The sequence below is a fragment of the Clupea harengus genome, chromosome 15, assembly GCF_900700415.2.
Source record: "Clupea harengus chromosome 15, Ch_v2.0.2, whole genome shotgun sequence".
In the NCBI taxonomy this organism is placed as follows: domain Eukaryota; kingdom Metazoa; phylum Chordata; class Actinopteri; order Clupeiformes; family Clupeidae; genus Clupea; species Clupea harengus.
Window position 1 is genome coordinate 7,941,071 of NC_045166.1, and position 22,500 is coordinate 7,963,570.

Consider the following 22,500-nt stretch of genomic DNA (forward strand, 5'->3'; position numbering starts at 1 on the left):
GGGAGCAACTGGCTTGATGGGCCTCAGCTCCGGGGCCTCCGTCTTCACCCTCTCAAAGCGTTGGTACCGCATGCAGGTCTAAATCTGAAAGACATTGGTCATTAAGTGTTGGAGTGACTTATCCTGCTGCAATTAATAGTGTGTGCCTCCTTTTTTTACCCAGTTGTCCACATCCTCCCTGATGTTCTGCCAATAAAAGCGCTGCCGGATCTTGGCCTCCATGCGCACTCGTCCAAAGTGGCCTGCGTGTGCCTCTTCGAGGATGGGAGTCTTAAAAAAATTAAGGCAGATTTTTTTTTTGTCACATACCCAGTCTACAATTCCTCAAGTAGCCCTCCCATTCAAAATGAACAACTAGTACATTTGAGCATGTGTCATAGATAGATAGATAGATAGATGGATACTTTATTAATCCCGAGGGAAATTTAGGTAAAAGGAAAACTGCACACACCCTCTAGAATCTATTAAAACATCTTGAGGGGATAACCTTTAAAGATGTGTTGAGAGAAGTCCCACCCTCCTTTCACTTTGTTGTCCAATACTATAGGTAAATCAAGTGTATGACTGATATATATAGGCCTCTACTATTAGGGCTTGGAGGGCTTGACTTATCTTAACTCATGTTAAATGACATCTCAAGGGTGTATGTTTTTAGGAAATATAGTTTTGGTGGTTTTACCTTCGATGACACAGACACATAAAAACACACACACTGTGGCTACAGTCTTTCAGTTTTGGGAAACAGACTAAACTGTTATGTTGCCTCTATGTTTTACCTATATGTAACCATTCACAGGCACACACACACAGAGAGCAACAAGGAAACACTTGTAGCTCGTTCTATCACTTCAGCTAGTCTGGTTTATTACAAACGAGAATTTATACATGATACAGGTGCCACTTAGTGGTCACCATCAACGAAGCAACATTCATCTTCGTAAATAACTCCTTCTCCTCTTCCGTCATCACCACTCTCCTCAGACAGGACTCATCGCCTTGGTGGTACAACCCATCACCTGTGAATGAAAACAAATGGTTTCCCAACGTGTCCATAAATCGACATCAAGGTCCTACTGTCTGTCAAAACTACTTCATAACATCATTTCTTTAAGAAGTCAAGCTTGCTGGCCGTTGTCGTCGACCAAATAGTCCGGTAGCACTAGTGTCATTTCAAACACTTTGCTAGCACTGAGCTAGGGCTCTATCAGTTAGCTGAACTCTACTCTTGACACTCTGAGGTAAATTTAGCTAGGTGCTACTGATAACTAGCGGTGGGGAATCGCTACATGCCTTCTCAACTTGTAAAACACAGCAATTAAAAATAACTGCGGATGTTTTGATATACTTTGTGATGTTTTCTTATTAGCCGAGCAGTTCAAATGCATATTAAAAGTAATTGAAGTAGTGCTAAACAATGTTCAAAGACAGCTAGCTTTAACCATCTCTGCTCTGGATCTTCCCGAAGTAATAACAATTAACCTTTCTGTTCATAACAACCTTTTAAGAACCACGTCGGTATTTCATGTAAAAATGTAAGCTAACAATCAAATACTAAAGACGAACGATTACTTATGACACAAGCAGCTAATTGCTGGCCTACCTTGGACACAGTAGGCTTTTGCAGCTTTTCTAATAGATCTTTTGGCGGACTCTTCCGTCCCTGGCTTGTACTTGTCCTTGCTACCTACAAGATAAAATAAAATATTATCAAACGATACCATTTTCACAAAGTAGGCAAATAGGATAATGAAGATTAGAATTTAATAAAGAAATGTAATTGAAATTGAATGCTGTCGCTGTCTCTGTCTCTGTCGCTGTCCGCTTGTGTGTTCCTGAGGTGTTCCTGAGGTAAATGACAGCTTCTCGCGACTCCTATCAACCGCGAGCTCATAGCAACCATCATAGCAACGACGCCAAGATTATTTGATAAACAGCTGATCGGAACGTCTGTTGCGTCATCCGGAACTTCTCGCTAGCCGGAACTTTCTGTCCATGACAGAGGTTCACAGCACAAAGACATTGGAACTCCTCCCTCTCTCCATACATAGCAAATGGAATCTCCTAAATGTGAGCGTTTGGAAGCATAGACATATATATGTCTATGTTTGGAAGCAGACTAATTGATTGCCAAAACTCCACATCAAAAGCTAAGATAATTGTGCAGGTTGTTTGAGCCTAATTAAAACGGAGTTCCCCCAGCAGCTAATCACTGTTATGGGTTTTATGTAATTGAGGTCTGGCTAAATGTGGCCATCATTACAATTTAGAGGCAGAATCCTCTTAAGTGAGGCTGATTTGTGTTTTTCAACAACAGAATAGCATCAGAAAAGCAGTCACTGTACTGTCTGTTTGAGGATGTATTTCAGGAGCAGCCTGGAGCCTAGAGGCTTTGGAGTTATAGCGAAGGGAGAGCATGGTTAAGCCACCCGGACTCGAACCCAGGTCTACAGGGTGCCAAACATGCGCTCTGACCGCCACACCAAAGAGCCCGGCTCAATGGCATGGCAGCCAGAGAGCATATTCAACCGTAGGGACGATCACATCGTCACACTGCCCTCACCTTCGGGAAGCGCACCCATGCGCTTCACGCACACAGGCATCCCTCACGCATACACCAATCATGCTTCTCCCATCCAGAGCACCCCACACAAGCGCTTCACCCAACCATGGGGTCCTTCACACGGTGCTTCACCCAACCATGGGGTCCTTCACACGGGGTCAACATTCCTGGGGGTCCCTCACACAATGTTCATGGGTGCGCTTCCAATGACCTCACAGCAGGGCATCCCACTTCTGACACCATTTGTAGCGAAGGGAGAGCGTGGTTACTCCACCCGGACTCGAACCCAGGTCTGCAAAACATGCGCTCTGACCGCCACACCAAAGAGCCCGGCTCAATGGCATGGCAGCCAGAGAGCATTTTCAACCGTAGGGACGATCGCATCGTCACAGGAGTGCTTTTGAATTGTGCATTCCAGAGGTGGAGTCCTCTAACTGATCCAGTTTGATGCCCTTTATGCGCAGTGCTTGGGAATGATTGGGGTATTTCTGGGGTTTGAATTCGATTTTAGAGATGCAGTCTCCACACAACTACATTTTTAAGCTGGGATTTCTAAATGCTGTGAGCCTGCAGGGTTGGTAAATGTAACAGGACTATATGACATCTCTGGGTCCCTACTCTACACAGATCATGAAAGCACGATTTGTTTGAAATCATTTGACTTTAACATTCTCATTTAATTGTGTTGGACAATCTCTCTGTGATGTTACGTGAATTTTCCTTTCACATAGGAGACCTTTTTGTGTTGACATAACTAGACTGGTATGCAAGCAAGATAATAAGCACCTTGCACACTGAAATGAGAATTTTGTGGCTTTTACACCATTGACTCAATGCTAACATCCCTCCTGTGTGTGTGTGTGTGTGTGTGTGTGTGTGTGTGTGTGTGTGTGTGTGTGTGTGTGTGTGTGTGTGTGTGTGTGTGTGTGTGTGTGTGTGTGCGTGCGTGTGTAGTGTGTATGGCTGTCCTCTAGCTAAGAAGAGGAAGAGCCAGGAGAGGACATCCCAGGAGCCTGCGATCAAACGGCAGGATCTACACTTCAACCGACCGATGGAGAAGGGAAAGGAGGAAGAACCAGACGAGGAGGAGGAGGAAGAGGAGGAAGTAGAGGAAGAGAGAGAGGAGGGACAGGAAGGGGAGGCTGATGATGAAGAGGAGTTTTCTGAGGAAGAAGAGGAGACAGGAGAGATTGAGGAGGAGGAAGAAGAAGGCGACGAGGAGTATGAGGATGGAGAGATTGAGGGAGAGCTGGAGGGAGAGGTGGAGGGGGAGGTAGAGGAGGGTGAAGAGATGGAACCGATGGAGGATGAAGAGGATGATCAGGAGGATGACGACAACAGCGAAGAGGAAGACGACGATAATGAGGAAGACGATGATGAACGCGAGGAGGACGAAGAGTTTGGTAATCAGCGTCACACACATGGTGAGTGTTTATTGTGCGTTACACCAGAACCAGGAACAACAATTGATTCCAGAGTTTTTCCAAATTGATCTTAAGGGATTTATTGGATAGGAATTATTTTGCCTTAGTGATGGGAATCTAGTATCTAGTGATTTAAGATTGCCTTGAAATGAGACACTTGACAATAACAGGACAAATAAGTTACAGTGTTACAGATTTCGCCTTGTAGGTTATTAAACACCATCCTCCACCAACCCCAATGCACTTTTTCTTTGTTTCAGTAAGTTTCAAAGTCGGTGTGCTTAGAATCCTTTTCATTTTTGCTAGTATCAGTTCAAGACTTTCCCAGTGTTCTGAGAAGGTCTGAAAATGTATGTTCTGTGTGAAACAATATCAATATATGAATTGTTTGTTCTGTGTATCTGGTTAAAAATAAGAATACAAATCTATTCTCCTCTCTAGCATTTCAGTGATTTCTTTCAGAAAAATCTCATTGATTTTCATATACCGTCAATCACTGTTTCTCTTTACTGATTCCTCTTTCCTCATGAAGTCTTATTTTATTGGAACAGCTTCTAAACAACATTATAGTGACCATTTATCCTGAGTGTCCCTTTGTTAGTCACGTTGTTGGCATTGACTGGGGGTTCTATGACGCTTGTGGTGTGAAAATAAATGAAATCCAAAGCGGTCCAAGTACAGTTCCAAGTGGTTGGTTTATTATCAAAATGGATGGTACAACTTGTGGTTAGTAAATAAATCAATAAATAAAGTTTCAGAGCACAAAGAGCAGCGAGGCCTATCCTCGACCAACAAGCCAGCAAAAATCATAGAGCAAGGTCAAAAGCTGTGTGCTCCCAGTCAGCTGCACCTCCAACAGGTCACTCTCCTATTTATTGGCCTTTTGACCTGTAGAGGGCACAAATTCTCAGAAAGTAGGAACAAAAGCAAGCATTAAAATAACGTATAAAATAAATACAGAAATGGCTCCTACAAACATACAAATATAACAATGACCAAAAAATAGACAGCTGGATTAGCAATACAGTGCAGGGTTCTGGCCATGGGCTCTGTGAGGCGCTTGGACTATGTCCATTGTTAACAGCACCCTATGAATCAATAAAGTTGAATTGAATAAATGCATAATTTCACCTTTAGCCTTTAGCCTTACATTTTTACATTCCCAAAACATGTTATAATCTCTCTCTCTCTCTCTCTCTCTCTCTGTCTCTCTCTCTCTCTCTCTCTCTCTCTCTCTCTCACTCTCTCAGCAGACTGTTACACAAATGGAGGACAATCAATATCACATGGAGAGAAGGCTGTGGACACCAACAACAACAGCGGCGGTGTCGGCGTAAACCCCGCCCACCCAATGAACAACGAGGAGTACGAGAACTACGACGAGCTGGTGGCCAAGTCCCTGCTGAACCTGGGCAAGATAGCCGAGGACGCCGCCTACCAGGCCATGACCGAGTCGGAGATGAATAGCAACTCCTCCAACAGCGCAGAGGAGGACGAGGAAGACCATGACGATGACGACGAGCTGGGGGCCAGGGGCCGCAAAAACGGGGCCCTCAGCGTGGACTTGGACAGCGACGTGGTGCGGGAGACGGTGGACTCCCTGAAGCTGCTGGCCCAGGGCCACGGGGCGGTGCTGCCCGAGGAAGGCTACCCGCACGCGGCCACGGCCGGAGATGGAAGTGGCGGTGGAGGCGGAGGAGGGGCCGGAGGCGGCGGGCCGGTAGGGGAGGAGAGCCAGGAGGAGGAGTGCCTCAGCAGTCTGGAGTGCCTACGCAACCAGTGCTACGACCTGGCGTGCAAGCTGAACGAGTCGCAGCTGCCGGCCCCGGACCACGCCTGTCTGCCCCAGCAGCACCAGCACCAGCACCCCCACCTCCATCACCTGCAGCCGGGGGGTCATGACGCCCAGGGGCTCCCACTGCACATGCACGTCTACGGGGGAGGCTTGCTGGGGGAGCATCAGCATCAGCACCAGCAGCATCAGCAGCATCAGCAGCATCAGCACCAGCAGCATCAGCACCAGCCACTGGAGCGGAGCTACTCCGACATGGTCAACCTCATGAAGCTGGAGGAGAAGCTGAGCCCGGTCTCCCGCGGCTACGGAGCGGGGGTGCCGCCGCCGCCCGACGAGGACACCACCTCGGTGACCTCGGAGCGCTCGGACGAGGCCTATGACGTCACCAAGGGCAACCTGACGCTGCTGGAGAAGGCCATCGCGCTGGAGTCGGAGCGCGCCAAGGTGATGCGGGACCGCGCCGCCTCAGAGCAGGGGCCGCTCGGACGCAAGGACAATCACCACCACCACCATCACCACCACCACCACCACCGTGGGCATGGCCATGGCGAGCACAGCCCCAGACCAAGCAGCGGAGCCGAGGAGAGGAGAGCAAGGCTGCACCACGATGGCAGCAAGAGGACCTACTACAGCAAAGGTAACACACTATCATCTACACTATCATCCATGACATCATCTACACTATCATCCACACTATCATTTACATATAGTATAGCCACTATACTACTACAGTACTAATATTGCATATAGTATAGCTACTACACGTTGACGTACCTGTCATGGTTATATTCCAGCAGTGCAATCACAAACATAATGATAATGCTTCAAGTAGTGGTTCCGGAGGTACAGGAGTTGCTTAGCAATCGGAAGGTTGCTAGTTCGATCCCGACTCCTCCTCACCAATTGTCGAAGTGTCTTTGAGGAAGACACTGAACCCCAACCGATTGCACAGGTTGGCAACTAAGATAGTAACCTCTGCCATCGGTGTATGAATGGGTGGATGTCTGAGGCATCATGTGTAAAGTGCTTTGAGTGCTCTATGAATAGAAGAACTATACAGTATAAATTCAGTCCATTTACCATTTCCAAACATAGTGAAAACAGCTACTGCACTAAAGGCAGTAAAGATTGTGATGGACCCACATGTTTGTAGCAACGGTAATGTATATCTACAAGAGTACAGTCACAAGAGTACAGTCACAAGAGAACAGTCACAAGAGTACAGTCACAAGAGTACGGTGACCAAATCATTGTAATAACTGTAGTTGACTACTGTTTGGACCCCAGGGACGGATTTCAGAAATTCATTATAGCTTTTGTCCTGTGACTTACATTACTTAATATAATTAGTAAGTATTAGTAAACATGAACAACAAAATGCACCACTAAGTCATCATCACCTGTATGAATGGATGGTTGCTCCAACCATGATTAAATATCAACCAATTAATTTACATTTGCATTGAGTGATGTTTGTGTAATGTTAATTAAATACCACTGATTAGTGTATCATTCATGTAAAGCATTTTGGCTGGTTGGTTGGTTGGTGGCTGAATTAAATACACAGCCTGGCACTCTTGTCTCTATATGAGAGCTCTTTCCCTGCACAAACAAACAAGCAAAAGACTAAATATACAGAATCCAGCAACACTGACAGAAAGATAGAGAAACATGAAAACAGACGGTCAATCTGCCGCACAGCAAGAAGAACTATACAGATGGCGACACACAGACGGCAGTGGATAGAAAGAAAGACAAACAAACAAACAAACTAAAAAACATCCGAAAGAGAGACAGAAAGACAAACTTAAGCACACATACAGTACATACCTGTCAGGCAGGCAGGCAGACAGACAGACAGACAGACAGACAGACAGACAGACAGACAGACAGACAGACAGACAGACAGACAGACAGACAGACAGACAGACAGACTTACACATAGATTAACCCCAGTCAAAGCACCAACAGCACTACAGACAACAGTGGAGGCAACAGCAGCACAACCAACAGTGCTAGCAGTAGAAGCAGCAGCCCCTCCTGGTGTAAGTGGGCTGTGGCTGTAGCAGGAGAGCGCTGGCCTGTCAGCCATGAGTAATGGCCATTTGCACGGGCCGTTAGTGCTGCAGATCTCATCTGCAGGATGCTGTTCCATGGCCTATTTACTCTCTCTCAGACCCCTCCACTCACTCTGCCTCTCTCTCACACACAAACACACACACACACACACACACACACACACACACACACACACACACACACACACACAAACACCCACACACAGATGCTCACTCTCTCACACACACACACACACATACACACACAGATGCTCTCACACACGCACAAATACACACACACACGCACGCACGCACGCACGCACGCACGCACGCACGCACGCACGCACGCACGCACGCACACACAGATGCTCACTCTCACACAAACACACAGTCAGATAGTGTCTCTCTCTTTCTGACACACACACACACACACACTTACACTTACACATATTACACTATACACCACTGTTCATGCAGCTTAATCAACATGATCCCTTATAACCTGCGCTGTCAATCAAACTCACATGGTGGCAACATACCAATACTTCTGCACTGAGGACCAATATTTTACTGACCGTATTTCATGTGAACAGGGACAAGGGAATCTAATGTCTGGTGTATACACATAAAGTTACCTCCAGTAATAGATTGGAGCTTCAGAGTTAGAACATCACTGAAGCCTGGGTAGTTTACTAAAGGGCAGAGGGCTGGGTAGTTTACTAAAGGGCAGAGGGGTGGGTAGTTTACTAAAGGGCAGAGGGCTGGGTAGTTTACTAAAGGGCAGAGGGCTGGGTAGTTTACTAAAGGGCAGAGGGCTGGGTAGTTTACTAAAGGGCAGAGGGCTGGGTAGTTTACTAAAGGGCAGAGGGCTGGGTAGTTTACTAAAGGGCAGAGGGTTGGGTAGTTTACTAAAGGGTAGAGGAGTGGGTAGTTCCTCTAAAGTTTGAGCCTCCTGATGAAGTTCCATGTGTTCCAGCTGTGGGAACTGGTCTCCAGCAGGTCCTCTTCTAAATGGGCTGTGTTCTGTCTGTTAGATGTAATTACCAGACAGGTGGCATCCATGGAACCGCCCTCAGTATGCTGAGCAGCAGGGAGATGTCCACCCCCATATCACTCCTGCCCACTGTCTGGGTAAAACCCATGCAACAGACTGAATTCTTCATAAGAAATCTGCAGTGAGAAAATTTAGGAATGAATAACAAGAAAATCATTTGAAAGTTTACTGAATATGTAAAGATATATGGTACCATGATAGGCACAGTTATGTACGATCAAAAGGCGTTTCACTAGACCCGTAGCACTGCATGGTTGCTAGACATTTCTCCCTAGTTGCTCAGACAGCGACTGTGAAAACATCTTCATGGTAATGATCTGAAACCATTAATGTTTGATACCAGAAATGCATGATAATAAAACACTCCACACTGCAAACGCATGTTCTCCTGGACTTCAAAAGAGGCAGCTAATTAACTCTCCCCATGATACACTCAGAATGAGCAAGACAGAAAAACATGCTCCACATGAACACAGTTCGTTAGTCCATCATACAACACAGGATCATCATGAATGTGGCTGCAGGGTATCTCAGCACACATGGACATCTTGGACTCACAGTGCATAGTTGTTCAGAGCGTTGGGGAACCGTTAGGGTAAGGAACCATTAGAGTAGGGAACCATTAGAGCAGGGAACCATTAGAGTAGAGAACCATTAGAGTAGGGAACTAAGAACTGAAAGGAATTATTTCTATATCCCAAATGTATCGGAGACTCAGTCAGATTGTGATGAAAAACCAAGTCCAGGTTTATTCTTTCAGTGGCGCGCACCAGAGGAGGACAGAGAGATAGATTTCACTGAGTGTGTTCCACCTAAATCTCTTTCACTGACTGTCTCTTGAAAATCACAGTCTTTTAAACTTCTGGGAAAGCAAAGGATGGGTGGATACCTAAATGCTAATTAGTATCTGTTTCTAGTCAAAGGGGGGGAAGCTGTGAAGGCTCTCTCACACCTCATGTAGGCCGGGAACAGAATACACATGAGAAACTTAGAATAATAATACTACAATGACCAGTAGGTCAGATATATTGAATTATTGCCTATGGGATATATCTATTAAACTGATTATCAAATGTCGGTCCCTTCATTCCCCCTTTTCAAGACTTAAGGTCTTGAACATAAATCTTTGTTTGTAAGATCAGAGTAAACGCTTGCTTAAGTTTTGGGTGAACACAGTCAGTTTTTCTTCTCTCTCTCTCTCTTTCTCCCAAAGGTGCGCATTCTCTCGCGAGGTAAGGCGAAACCTTTTTCTCATCAGGGTGCCTCACACCTGTTTGCCAATTTTTGGTGGGCCCCCCTGATGTTTTTAAGAGGAAATTCCTTACCGACGTCATATCAAAATGACCGCCCTCTCCAGCCGCGAGAGCCGACAAATGTAAGCAGAGAAATAATTACATGTACAGTACAGGGTAGCCATTCGGAAACATGAAGTTACAAACAGTGGGAACACAGAACAAAATTAACTATACATGAAGATGAACTCAAACAAAAATGAAATTGCTCGGATTACACAATTGTACAGAAGATAACGGATTATGGGTGATACATTACAGTGTTACAACATCTTAAAGCATTTCCTTTCTGGTTACTGAGGTGTACATGGCATGTCATTACTTTATTGAAATGTGGGTTGACGGTTTGATACAGTTAAGTGTGTGTCTGTGAGCAAGTATCCGTGTGTGTGTGTTTGTGTGTGTGTGTGTTAATGTGTGTGTGTCTGTGACGCTTGAATTGTCCGTTGTTTCCCTCCTGTGGTCTTTGCTCCATATGGGGTAATTTAGCCTATGCGTCTCTTAGCATATCAGGAGGTTGCCGTTCCTTTCAGATGTGTTGCTCGTCTGTGAAGGTTGAAGTTGTTGGCTGTTCGCGATGTTTGTTCAAAAGGTCCTGCTGTTCCCTCTGTTGTCCCCCTTTTGACACCTTGGCGAGATGCTGCCTTCTATGAGTTGAAAGGTGTTGATGGAGTTGATGTTGATTGAATTAACGCTGTCTGGGTTTCCAATGGCCGCTCCACCCCCTTTTGATTCCGTGGCGAGCTCTATCGGTCCAACTGTGAGGGACGGTGGTAGGGTCCAGGTGACCGTCAGCTGATTCGCTTCTGAAAGAGATCTTAACAAAAGAATTAATCTTATGCAAAAGGTTTAATCTGCGATAGATGAGCCCAACGGAGTCATCCGGTGTCATCCATTCCCTAAGGACAGAGAGCCAAATGTTTCTGTTTGCATAATCAACACATAACATCCTGTGAAATAAATGGAAAGTAATTAACAGTTTACCCTGAAAACAAGTCAGTGAAAAGTCATGTAAAATCATTCATACAGCCGGCCGGCAGAAAGACACACACACACACACACACACACATTCATGTGCTTGCTCCGGTGACAGATGTTCATGCCTAGAGAAAAGGAAACAAGCTGTTTAAGTTACAGAATTATGTCATAAAGCCCCTTTTTGTATCCAGATTCCAGTGGCCCTTGATTTTTGTTCTTCATAATTAATTCAGCGTTCCTGGATCATTTGATGAAGTCAGACATTCATCCAGTCTAAGACCTGTTTGAGAAAGAACATTCTGCAGTTATCATTTTATTTAGGATATGTATTTAGTAGTAGGATAAACCTTTTGTAATCTTGCACCTGATTAACTTTGACAGAGAATGCAGTTATTGGGGAAGAATGTCTGAATATGATGCATCCAATGAGTCAAACTGGTCTTATTGATCAGTGATGTTAGATTTTAGCCAAACTTCTGAGAAGATTTAAAATCTCAGAGGTTGTGTCAGAGTCCATGCCCCGCTGCTGAGAGGACACAGGTTTATCTGTGTTTCTCTGTCTATTTCTACAAGAGCTAGACCAATGGCCTGACTTCCCACATTTGTGACAAGGTGTATGTGGGGGTATATTCTGCCTTCTTTGCTGATAACTATTGTGAGAGGGTACGTCCTGTACTGCAGCTATGTGTTGTGTTTGTTCTTTACGTTTAGTCAGTGATTCTTTAGTTTGTTCACTCTGTCCTGTATCTTTACGGACAGAGCCCTTACAAAGTGTTAGTTGTGGCAGTGTGTCAGAGAGTGTGATAATCTCTGCCTGATGGGCCATTGGGGCTTCAGCCGCCGTGGTGAAGTGGGGGCTGTTCCATACGGGACCTGAGGTGTGAGTTGAATGGTATGTGTAATGACTGTCTGTATAGATATGGACAGGAGCGACAAATGGTGTGGGAACGACTGGAGGTACATCAATATTCATTACAGCAACAATTTGGAGAGATATTTCCTCAACCTGTGAAATGGCTTTAGCCACACTGACCATTAGTTCAGTTTTTAGCTTGGCATAATCTGCTTTACCTCTAGGATTTTTTACATCAGTAGGTAGGATTTTTTTCCAGTAAACTTTTAACAATTTCCTGAAGTTTGTCAGCATTCTGTTTCATATTTTCACGCAGTCTAGGAAGGGCTGCTGGCTGGCCAGCTGATTCCACCAAGAAACCCTGTGAACGCTGTGTCCATCTGCTCATGAGATATCGCGAATATCGCCGTCTTTTCTTTTCAGACTTAATGTCTAAAACCCATTCACTGGCTTTCCTGACTCCCCAAATTAGCTGAAAACCATCTTTTATCATCTCAATTTTAACTTTCTCATGTTTTATATCATTTCCCACACTGGCCATTGCAATCTGAACACTCAAAGGGACCATATGTCTTGAATCTTTGTTTTCCATCTCAAAAAGACTGAATCTGCACAATCTAATGTAAAATAATTTACAAATTAACTTAGAACAATTTCTAAATTCAAATATTAAAATGCTGTAGATCCCTTTCCAAACACCCGTTTATGACCACAACCTTTTTTATCCTCTTGGGAAATTTATCTGAGCGGTAAGTAAAACAATAGAGTATGTCACAAGCACAGCTCAGACTGCCTCGGACCAATACCCAAAAAACTAGATGTGTCAACTTCTAAGACAAGCACCGTGTGTGTCAACTTCTAAGACATCACAATAAAAATAAAAGTTAAATAACACAAGATTTCTGTTCTTAGACAGGACTCTACTTCCTATATTTCCCAAGATTTAGGTAAGTGTACTTACTAAAGCGTTGTGTCAACCGGGGTACAGCGGATCTTTACAGCAGAACTGAAATCTCAGCAAAATTCCAAGAATTAATTTCTCGGTAGGACCTCCAATTGAAAGGAATTATTTCTATATCCCAAATGTATCGGAGACTCAGTCAGATTGTGATGAAAAACCAAGTCCAGGTTTATTCTTTCAGTGGCGCGCACAAGAGGAGGACAGAGAGATAGATTTCACTGAGTGTGTTCCACCTAAATCTCTTTCACTGACTGTCTCTTGAAAATCACAGTCTTTTAAACTTCTGGGAAAGCAAAGGATGGGTGGATACCTAAATGCTAATTAGTATCTGTTTCTAGTCAAAGGGGGGGAAGCTGTGAAGGCTCTCTCACACCTCATGTAGGCCGGGAACAGAATACACATGAGAAACTTAGAATAATAATACTACAATGACCAGTAGGTCAGATATATTGAATTATTGCCTATGGGATATATCTATTAAACTGATGATCAAATGTCGGTCCCTTCAGAACTATCCCTCTGTGGTTACGTCACACTGATGTATATGTGGCAGTTCATTCTCTCAGTGCAGAGAGAGGCTATTGCTCCAGTGCAATTCAACCTCGATGCCCCTTCCGTTGCCCTGAAATGCCCTCTCCTCGTCCTCTCCTCGTCCTCATGGGACACACCTCCACTTCAGCTAAGAGCTCCAGTTGCCACTACAGTCCCCACTGAGGCCTGTGCACGGCCAGTATCTTGATACTGATGTGAACAAACTAGACTTAACTAAGAGCCAGGACTGCTGCCTTACGAGACGGTCCTTACAAGACGGTCTTTACAAGACGGTCCTTAGGATGCGTCGGGTTCCTGTCGTCTCCCTGGTGACTCCCTGGGGAGGCCTTCAGGATGAGGGGGGACGGTGAGGAGTGCCGGCTAAGACATGCACCACAACCCCAATCCCCCCCCAGAACCCCCAGACCCCAGCCCCTTCTGCACAGACCTCCGCCGGGAATACCGATAAGCTGCTTTCTCTCCAGCTCAGCTCTCTGTGTTATTTCCCTGGAGGGGAACATTTTTAATGAAACATGAAATTGCATTTCTGCGGTGTGGGGATCTGACAGTTGAGCCGTATTCTCCCACCCTGTGCTACCCCCCCCCCCCCCCATACACACACACCCCCTAAACACACTCACACACATGAATGCCACATGAACCCAATCCTTCATAGATATCACATAAAATCACAGTTTATTCACCACTGACTTACAAAAATGCATTATATCACTATATCAATATCTGTTTTGCTCAGAAATTAGGTAATCGAATATATATTGGACATTTTAGGAAAGCCTCTTTGGTGCAGCAGTGCAGCAGGACTTGATGTGTAACTGGTTTTCTCCATAAAGGGTTAAGTGACAGTCACTTGTCATGATATCTTACAGTGCTTAACTTATGGTGTCAATCCTTCAGACTGCTCATGATTCAAATCATATTTGTATGTGCATCAGCTTCCAGCACATAGTAAGATATGGCATTATGAATCATTTTTCACCCACCATCAGGACATGTCCATATCATGATGAATTTGATGGCATACATATGATGTATTTCTGGCCAGTCTGTAGATATTATGTAGACACTGCGTAAGGATGCCTCAAAATGATCTATTTGTGTTTGTGTTTCCATAGCCTTCAATGGCCTTGTTTTGTTTGTTCAATATGATGACTGTACAAAAGATGGACATGGGGGGCATATATTCTGAAGGAATGAAGCCAAGATTGGTCGGCCATATTGGCAAAACTGGAGTCTGTGCTGTGAATGCCTCTCGGAGCCAGAGCATGTATAGTAAACAGAACACCAGCCAGGTCCGCACAGAAATAACCACATTTGGTTAAATCTCCGCCGTTTTGAATTCCCCTCCGCTGGCTTCACCTCTGACCTCTGAGTGTACACTGTCCCTTGTTTCTACAGTCACTGTTTCTTCTCATTCTCTCTACCCTTTTGAGAGACGTTTGGCTGGTTTGTTGACGTGTATGTTTTTCTTGTTGTTGTTTATGGTCGTTAGACTCCTCCAGAGGGGAGAAGAAGGAGAGCAAGTGTCCGACTCCAGGGTGTGACGGAACAGGCCATGTGACGGGGCTTTACCCACATCACCGCAGCCTGTCCGGGTGCCCACACAAGGACCGTGTGCCACCAGAGAGTAAGCAGTACCGCCTGGCAGCATGTGGCACACACACACACACACACACATACACCCACACACACACACACACACAGAATGTGTGGCTATTAAATTAAGAGATTGTTATTACGATTATTTACAAGTTATACGAGTACAACAAGTTTTCTTCATTACACTTGAGTTACAGCATTAGTCTCATTATTTAATAGCCCCACCACGTATGTACGTTCTGCATATACACTCAGTCAGACACATTCAGATATGGATACAAACACAGCTATTGGGCGCATATTGCCTGCTTTATGCCACCTAGTATGCTAAATCATGCCACATTGCTCTATCATGACATCCAGCATGTAAATTGTCTGTAATTGTGGCTTTTTCTGTATATGCATCTGTATATGCATCTGTATATGTATGTATGTGTGTGTGTGTGTGTGTGTGGAACTGGTATGTGTTTATTATTAAATGCTTTGGAGCAACTGCTGAATTTGTGTGTTGTACTACTAACTGGAGTGCGACACAGTTGACTGTAACGTTAATGGTGTATCCCTTGCCTGAGAGTCCCATCACAGCTCTCGTGTGGTTTTAACCGTCACGTTGAATAACTGAGCATGGCGATGATCTGACTGATAACGACACGTTTACACTGTTGTGACTGATAACGGCACGTTTACACTGTTGTACATTCTGTTTATAAGCGACTCTAGGTCAAGGGACCCAAGGACTGTGGTTACATTTTGGTTTTATTTACAGTTCTGAGATCAGGTGTCATGTGTCTCCTCTGTGTTATAAACACTACACTAACTTGTCACTGTCAGAAACAGTCAAGGGCTTTTGTCTCACTGCTCAATAGAGAATGTCTCAAACTCCAGACAAATGCTACACTGTACAGTGTAGGATATTTTATCACATGACTTTTGCAATACTTTTGGGTCGATACCTCAAGCACGGCAGAACTGAATAAGAGATTAAAGAATGAAAAACCTTTGGCCTCATCAGCCTCAACTCTGTGATGTGGTTTGGACTTACACAAAGTTCCTTCTGAGGACAATATCATTACTCCAGGACTGAACTGAAATGAAACATCTCTTTGTCCTCTGCATGTGTGGGAGGGGCTGCTGAACTGCATGCCGTTGTCTTCATCACGCTTGGTTCCTCTTGCTGCCTGCATGCGCCTCTCGTAAAAACATGTCCTGTCTCGCTCTCATGGTTGCGCCTGCATGTGAAATGCACGGAATACTGCAAAAGCATGCCGAGTGTCCTGAACAAACAAACTAATAAAAGAGAACATACTCATACCATCCCCATAGAAGAACGCAGAAAGAGTACACACTCATACCATCCCCATAGAAGAACCCAGAAAGATTCTGCCAAGAGCCCTCTGATAAAAGGCTCTTCTCCTTTCTGAAACTCAAGGAGCCTTTAACATATGAAGCACCATTCACCACCCCTTTGTTAACACCCTCACTTGCTTTAAGTGGAATCTTTCAAGGGTTCTTTTAAGGGGACAAACCCTAGACCCCTGCTTTAAACCTGCAACAGCATGCGTGTCTTATTGAACAGTGCGTCGTTACAAATAACACCTCTGAAGCATGCTAATATTCCTGAACGCTCATGTGACTTCTGACCTCTAACCCTTTCTGCTGTCTCTTGCCTCTTCCTCTGCTCTCCCCGGTTCTAAGTTCTCGCTATGCACGAGAACGTTCTAAAGTGTCCCACTCCTGGCTGCTCGGGGCGGGGTCACGTTAATAGCAACAGGAACTCGCATCGCAGGTGAGTGGTAGTCACTGCTGAGGAGATGGAATTCTAAGAGTCCCACAACCACTGAGGCAGGTGTGAAACTTTGATGAGAAAGCTGTGGATTCTTCTAGAATAAAAAGTTGTATTTAAAAATGTTTGAAAAGTTATATATGAAAAAAGTTTGAGCTCATATTTTAATTTTCTCCATTTTATATTTGTTCTCACATTTTCTGATACACACCTGTGTGCCACAGTGTGAAAGTATCAGATAGAGCACAGCTGTGGGTGTGAGCCCATCACCTCTGCAGCACTCTAGGGGTCTGCTCTGGAACACCCCTGTGCAACTAAATGTATCAGATGCCATGTTGAGTGGCATGTCTCTGTATTGTAGAGTGTCTCTGAGTGTGGCCGGTGCTCCTCAGTGTAGATATCCTGTAGTTGTTCCTCTATCTATGTGACAAATAGCAGTCTCCATTTGTAGTCCATCCTATTAATACTATTACATGTAAACACAGAGCTGTCACTCATAGAGGAGCATTCTTCTGGTTTGTTTACTTTACTGAACTGCCTGGTTTCTACTGAAGTCCAGTGTCTGTATGTATGTCTGTGCAAGGTTGTGTGAGTGATATATGTGTGTGTGTGTGTGTGTGTGTGTGTGTGTGTGTGTGTGTGTGTGTGTGTGTGTGTGTGTGTGTGTGTGTGTGTGTGTGTGTGTGTGTGTGTGTGTGTGTGTGTGTGTGTGTGTGTGTGTGAAAGAGCATCTGCCTGTGTGCCTTGACGTTACTCAGATGCAGAGACATATAGCTGTAGCCGGAGGCCATGTTATGTAGAACAGCTCCCACGGGATGAACAAACATGCGTATTCACACTCGCACATTAACAGTTTTTCAAACCACACTATATTTGTCTTGCTTTAAGATCACTCAGAATCGGCTATAAGTTCTCGAAGACACCAAGCAGCCTCATCTAACTTCAGCTAAACATCCACCCACACCATCATCACCACAACTTTACAGAGGCATAGAAACAATCCAGAAATACAAACACACACACACACACACACATTGGCTTGGAGCTGCTGTGCTCGTGTGGGGGTGCACTGCAGTGATATAGAAACCGTGTCACGACAACCACAGGGACTAGGGAGCACAAAAACCTTATGACCCTCCGCTTGCATTGCCATGGTGACAAACTATGGAGAAACATAAACACACTCACACATTTGCAGTACTCACAAACACAGACACACAGACACACACACAGACACCCACACACAGACACACAAACACAGACACACAGACACACACACAGACAGACACACATACACACACAGACACACATACACACACAGACACACACACACACACACACATCTCCTGAAATACTTATTTTTTGCATCAAATGCAAATTAAGTCATAAATGTTATAAAATGCAGTTTTCTGGATTTTTTTTTGTTGATATTCTGTTTCTCACTGTTAAAATACACCTACTATTACAATTATAGATCACACATTTCTTTGCAAGTGGCCAAACTTGCGAAATCGGCAGGGGTTCAAATACTTATTTTCCCCACTGTATATAGGTGGCCCTCTTTAAGAATGAATAAACAAATTATTTGCTTATAGTTACCATTCTGATTAATATAATTTACTATAGTGTACAGCTTAAAGAGGAATTGTGGTTCTGTATTGCCCATAGGAACAGGTAGAATTATATTTAAATGATATAGATGACATATCATTGAACAATACTGGTATGTCAATTAATAAAACAAATTGAACTTGAACTGCCAGATTGATGCTGAAAAATAATCAAATCAATTGAATTTGAATATAATGACTGACACACATGTCTCTGCGGCAACTCAGGCCCACTTGTATTTTTACTGAAGATTCCTTCAAATCTCTGGTAATTGTGCCTGTGAGTGTGTGTGTGTCTGTATGTATGTGTGTGTGTGTGTGTGTGTGTGTGCCTGTATGTATGTGTGTGTGCCTATATGTATGTGTGTGTGTGTGTGCCTATATGTATGTGTGTGTGTGTGTATGTGTGTGTGTGTGTGTGTGTGTGTGTGTCTGTATGTGTGTGTGTGTGTGTGTGTGTGTGTGTGTGTCCTCTGCCTCTAGTGGCTGTGTGTGAATGAGAGAGCAAAAGCTGAGAAGAAATTCCTACACAGCCATAGAATGAGAAACAGATGGAGAAAGTCAGAAGTGAATGTTTTCACACGCTACACTACAATCAGATCTCCAGACATTCAACGAGCAGACAGCACCATGTACACTAGGCTGTGCAGTGACGTGCAGTGAGGTTCGTGCCTGGTGAGGCACTGACTCTTTCAGAGTCAAATTTACAAATACATAAACCCAATAGCGTATCTAAGATCACCATTCAATTGGCAGCTTTCACATTGACTACTGGTTGTTTTTCATATCAGCATTCTTTACACACACATAGATAAGGTGCATACAGTAGGCAGCTGCTAGCTTGTGATGCACTCATGAATATGAACTCTTTCTTACGAAGTTGCACAAGCACCCTGAGGGTTTCTACCTTTTCCCATTATAATTTTAAGAGTTAAATCGAGGAGACTATAACATCAGCTAGATAACCAGCTATCATTTCATGCAAATGGAACTCTTCCGATTAACTCGTAAGGTTATTAAATGTCCTTAGCTAGCTAATTAGCTAACGGATAACAGGATAACCATTGCAACCAGGAAACACAACTTACCTACAATTTAAGTTTAATTTCTCAAAATCAGCTCACCAATAAAAAACAGTCTTGCGTCCAAAGTGATCACAACCACTTGTGTGATGTTAAATGGCTTCACATAGACATAAAACAATCCAAAGAGAAATAATGGGAAATCAACGGAGCTGCCGCTGTAATTTCAAAACCAAATTTATTCTTGAGGTTCCAAACATGTTCAAAGCAATTTGGCTTTGAATGTGAGAAGTCGGTCGAGTTATATTCTGTCCCGTCGCTTGAAGCATACCTTTTAGCTCCGGCATTGGTCTCCAATTATTAATCATTTCACGTTTGGACTGAAAGTCCAGTTTTGAGAACTGCTTCAGCTTAGCAATAAAATCTTCCATTTTCGCCGTCAAGGTCAAGTAGAAGTGTAGAAGAAGAGCAACGTTCCCCAGCATAACCCCGACAGGTGCGCTCTCGCACGCCCCCTTCATTGAGGCAGAGGTACTGTGTGCCTCACCCATAGATATATATAAAGGCTAGATGTCTCGTCCAACGGAGTCGAACGTCCGCACATGGCGGCCATCTTGCCCCAGGCAGCTCGCTCACCCATACCATTGTGTTGGTAGTGGTATGTACTTTTTAAATAACCATAACTTGCTCAATTTTCAACGGATTAACAAATGGTTTGGTTTCTTACAAACGTTATTAACGTGGTTATAATTCGGATGCTTTTGGGATATTTTTAAGAAAATAACATAATAATTCATAAGTATGCAGTGTCATAACTACATCTCTGACGTTTATAACAAACCAACCCGTTTAAAAATCGGTTGAAAATTGAACAAGTTATGGTTATTTAAAAAGTACATACCACTACCAACACAATGTTATGGGTGAGCGAGCTGCCTGGGGCAAGATGGCCGCCATGTGCGGACGTTCGACTCCGTTGGCTGGCAACGCGGACGAGACATCTAACCTTTATATATATCTATGGCCTCACCTACATGATTTTTCAATGCGTTTTGAGCTCAACTCAAAAGTTTTACGCATGCGCACGCATGCGCAAAACCCAGTTTGGAGCGATTGCGCAATCCTAGGTGAGGCACTGCCTCCCCTGTCTCCCATAGACAATATACGGTGCCTCCCCTGACGGCACGTCCCTTGTTTTCTCTCGTCTATTTGAACAGGACATGCACAAATTCAGAGATTTTGATTATAAAAATGCTCGAAATGATTGGAATCATGCAGAAATTACACCTATACCACAGATAAGTAGAGAAATATGAATATTTATTTTATTTTATATATATATATATATATTTTTTTTACTTTTCAAGCTCTGCCTCCCCTGCCTCCTCTGACCGCACGTCCCTGAGGCTGTGGTGCCCTCAATAAGGAATCACAGAGACCCAAAAACCTTCTTCCCAAACAGTGGGAGCCCTGTTTCCCCCGACGGGCACATTTCTTGTTTTCACATTTCACTTCTTTTTTTTTATGCTGTTCAGCAACAGCACCCTGCCTGACAACTCCTCAAGAAGTGGGTTTAAGAGGAAGGGCCAAAGCACATTTAGGGCATTTGTGGAGACACCCAGAGCCTTTGAAAGACTAGCAACATAATAAACATAAGAATCAGTTTTTTTTTTTTATTGGCCAAGTAAGTTTGCACAAACAAGGAATTTGACTTGGTAAAGTGACTCTCAGTGTGCTTACACAAAATATACAACACAATACAATACAATGCAATACAAACAAACAAACAGTGCAACAGTGCAATGGGCTAAGGAGTTTAAAAAAGTATGTACAAGGCGGAATGGCTATATACAGTAGCTGTGAAATGTTGCACAACAGTAGTGCAAAGAAGAAGTGGAGAGTGCGAGAAGTGCAGGGATAAATATATAAATATAAATATATATGCTACAGTGGGTTAGTTGTTCAGTAGTGAGACGGCGAGGGGGAAGAAAGAGGTAGGATGAGCTGAGGAAACAACAGGACTAAACGTGTGCTAGTGTAAATATCAAATGTGTGCGTGAGCTCACATGGTGTAAATATTAAATGTGTGCGTGAGCTCACGTGGTGTAAATATTAAATGTGTGTGTGAGCTCACGTGGTGTAAATATTAAATGTGTGTGTGTGTGTGAGCTCACGTTTTGTCACCGCCACTGTGTTGCAGTCTCTCTGGATGCCCTATCGCTGCTGCTGACAAGATGGCCAAGGTCCAGGAGAAACACCAGACCAGCGACGGACCCAAGAGCAACCAGGCCTCTGACCGCGTGCTCAGGTACACTGAGCACTCATTACCAACCCCCCCCCACCCCCACCCCACCCCCACTGTGCAGATCCCCCCTCCCACTGGAACTGCTTGCTTGCTAGTTCAGCAGTGCATAGTGCATAGTGATTTTTAGAATGTCATCAGAGGCATCATCAGCCTCCGTCCCCAGTTATGCCAGTGAGACTAGCTCTGCTTGTAATGCCAGACTTGTTGAGGTGAATTCAACATCTCGTCTATACACTGTGAAGTTCAGAGCCCATATATATAGTCAACTTTCTTTACACGTGGGTGGATGTGTGGGCCTGTAGTGGAGTGTGTGTGTGTGTGTGTGTGTGTGAGTGTGTGTGTGTGTGTGTGTGTGTGTGTGTGTGTGTGTGTGTGTGTGTGTGTGTGTGTGTGCGCGTGCATGAGAGAGAGAGAGAGGGAATGTGTGTTTCTGAAATTGCATATCTGTGTCTGTGATACTGTGTTCATGTATGCACAGGAATACACACAGATGTGTGTAGGTGCGTGGGCGTGTGTACGTGTGCATGTGTGTGCGCCTGTGAGCGTGTATGTGTGTGTGTGTGTGTGTGTGTGTGTGTGTGTGTGTGTGTGTGTGTGTGTGTGTGTGTGTGTGTGTGTGTGTGTGTGTGTGTGTGTGTGTGTGTGTGTGAGTGTG

The 22,500-nt window shown here is 44.3% G+C and overlaps 1 protein-coding gene and 1 long non-coding RNA gene across 2 annotated transcripts in view; one reads left to right on the forward strand and one right to left on the reverse strand.

The window, feature by feature from the left end:
• LOC122133529 overlaps window positions 1–2,465 on the reverse strand; it is a 3,738-nt gene extending 1,273 nt beyond the window's left edge. Inside the window, exons 1-2 of the long non-coding RNA XR_006152837.1 lie at window positions 1,601–2,465; window positions 1–1,016 (exon numbers count right to left, since the gene is read on the reverse strand). The exon at window positions 1–1,016 is cut by the window's left edge and continues 13 nt beyond it. This is a non-coding gene — a long non-coding RNA (uncharacterized LOC122133529). The remainder of the gene's footprint in view (window positions 1,017–1,600) is intronic.
• Window positions 1–22,500, forward strand: part of myt1la (myelin transcription factor 1-like, a) — a 71,305-nt gene that overhangs the window by 30,192 nt on the left and 18,613 nt on the right. Inside the window, exons 6-10 of the mRNA XM_031581829.2 lie at window positions 3,515–3,984; window positions 5,238–6,416; window positions 15,019–15,153; window positions 16,821–16,911; window positions 21,741–21,848. Coding sequence (XP_031437689.1) covers window positions 3,515–3,984; window positions 5,238–6,416; window positions 15,019–15,153; window positions 16,821–16,911; window positions 21,741–21,848 — 1,983 coding nt within the window. The remainder of the gene's footprint in view (window positions 1–3,514; window positions 3,985–5,237; window positions 6,417–15,018; window positions 15,154–16,820; window positions 16,912–21,740; window positions 21,849–22,500) is intronic.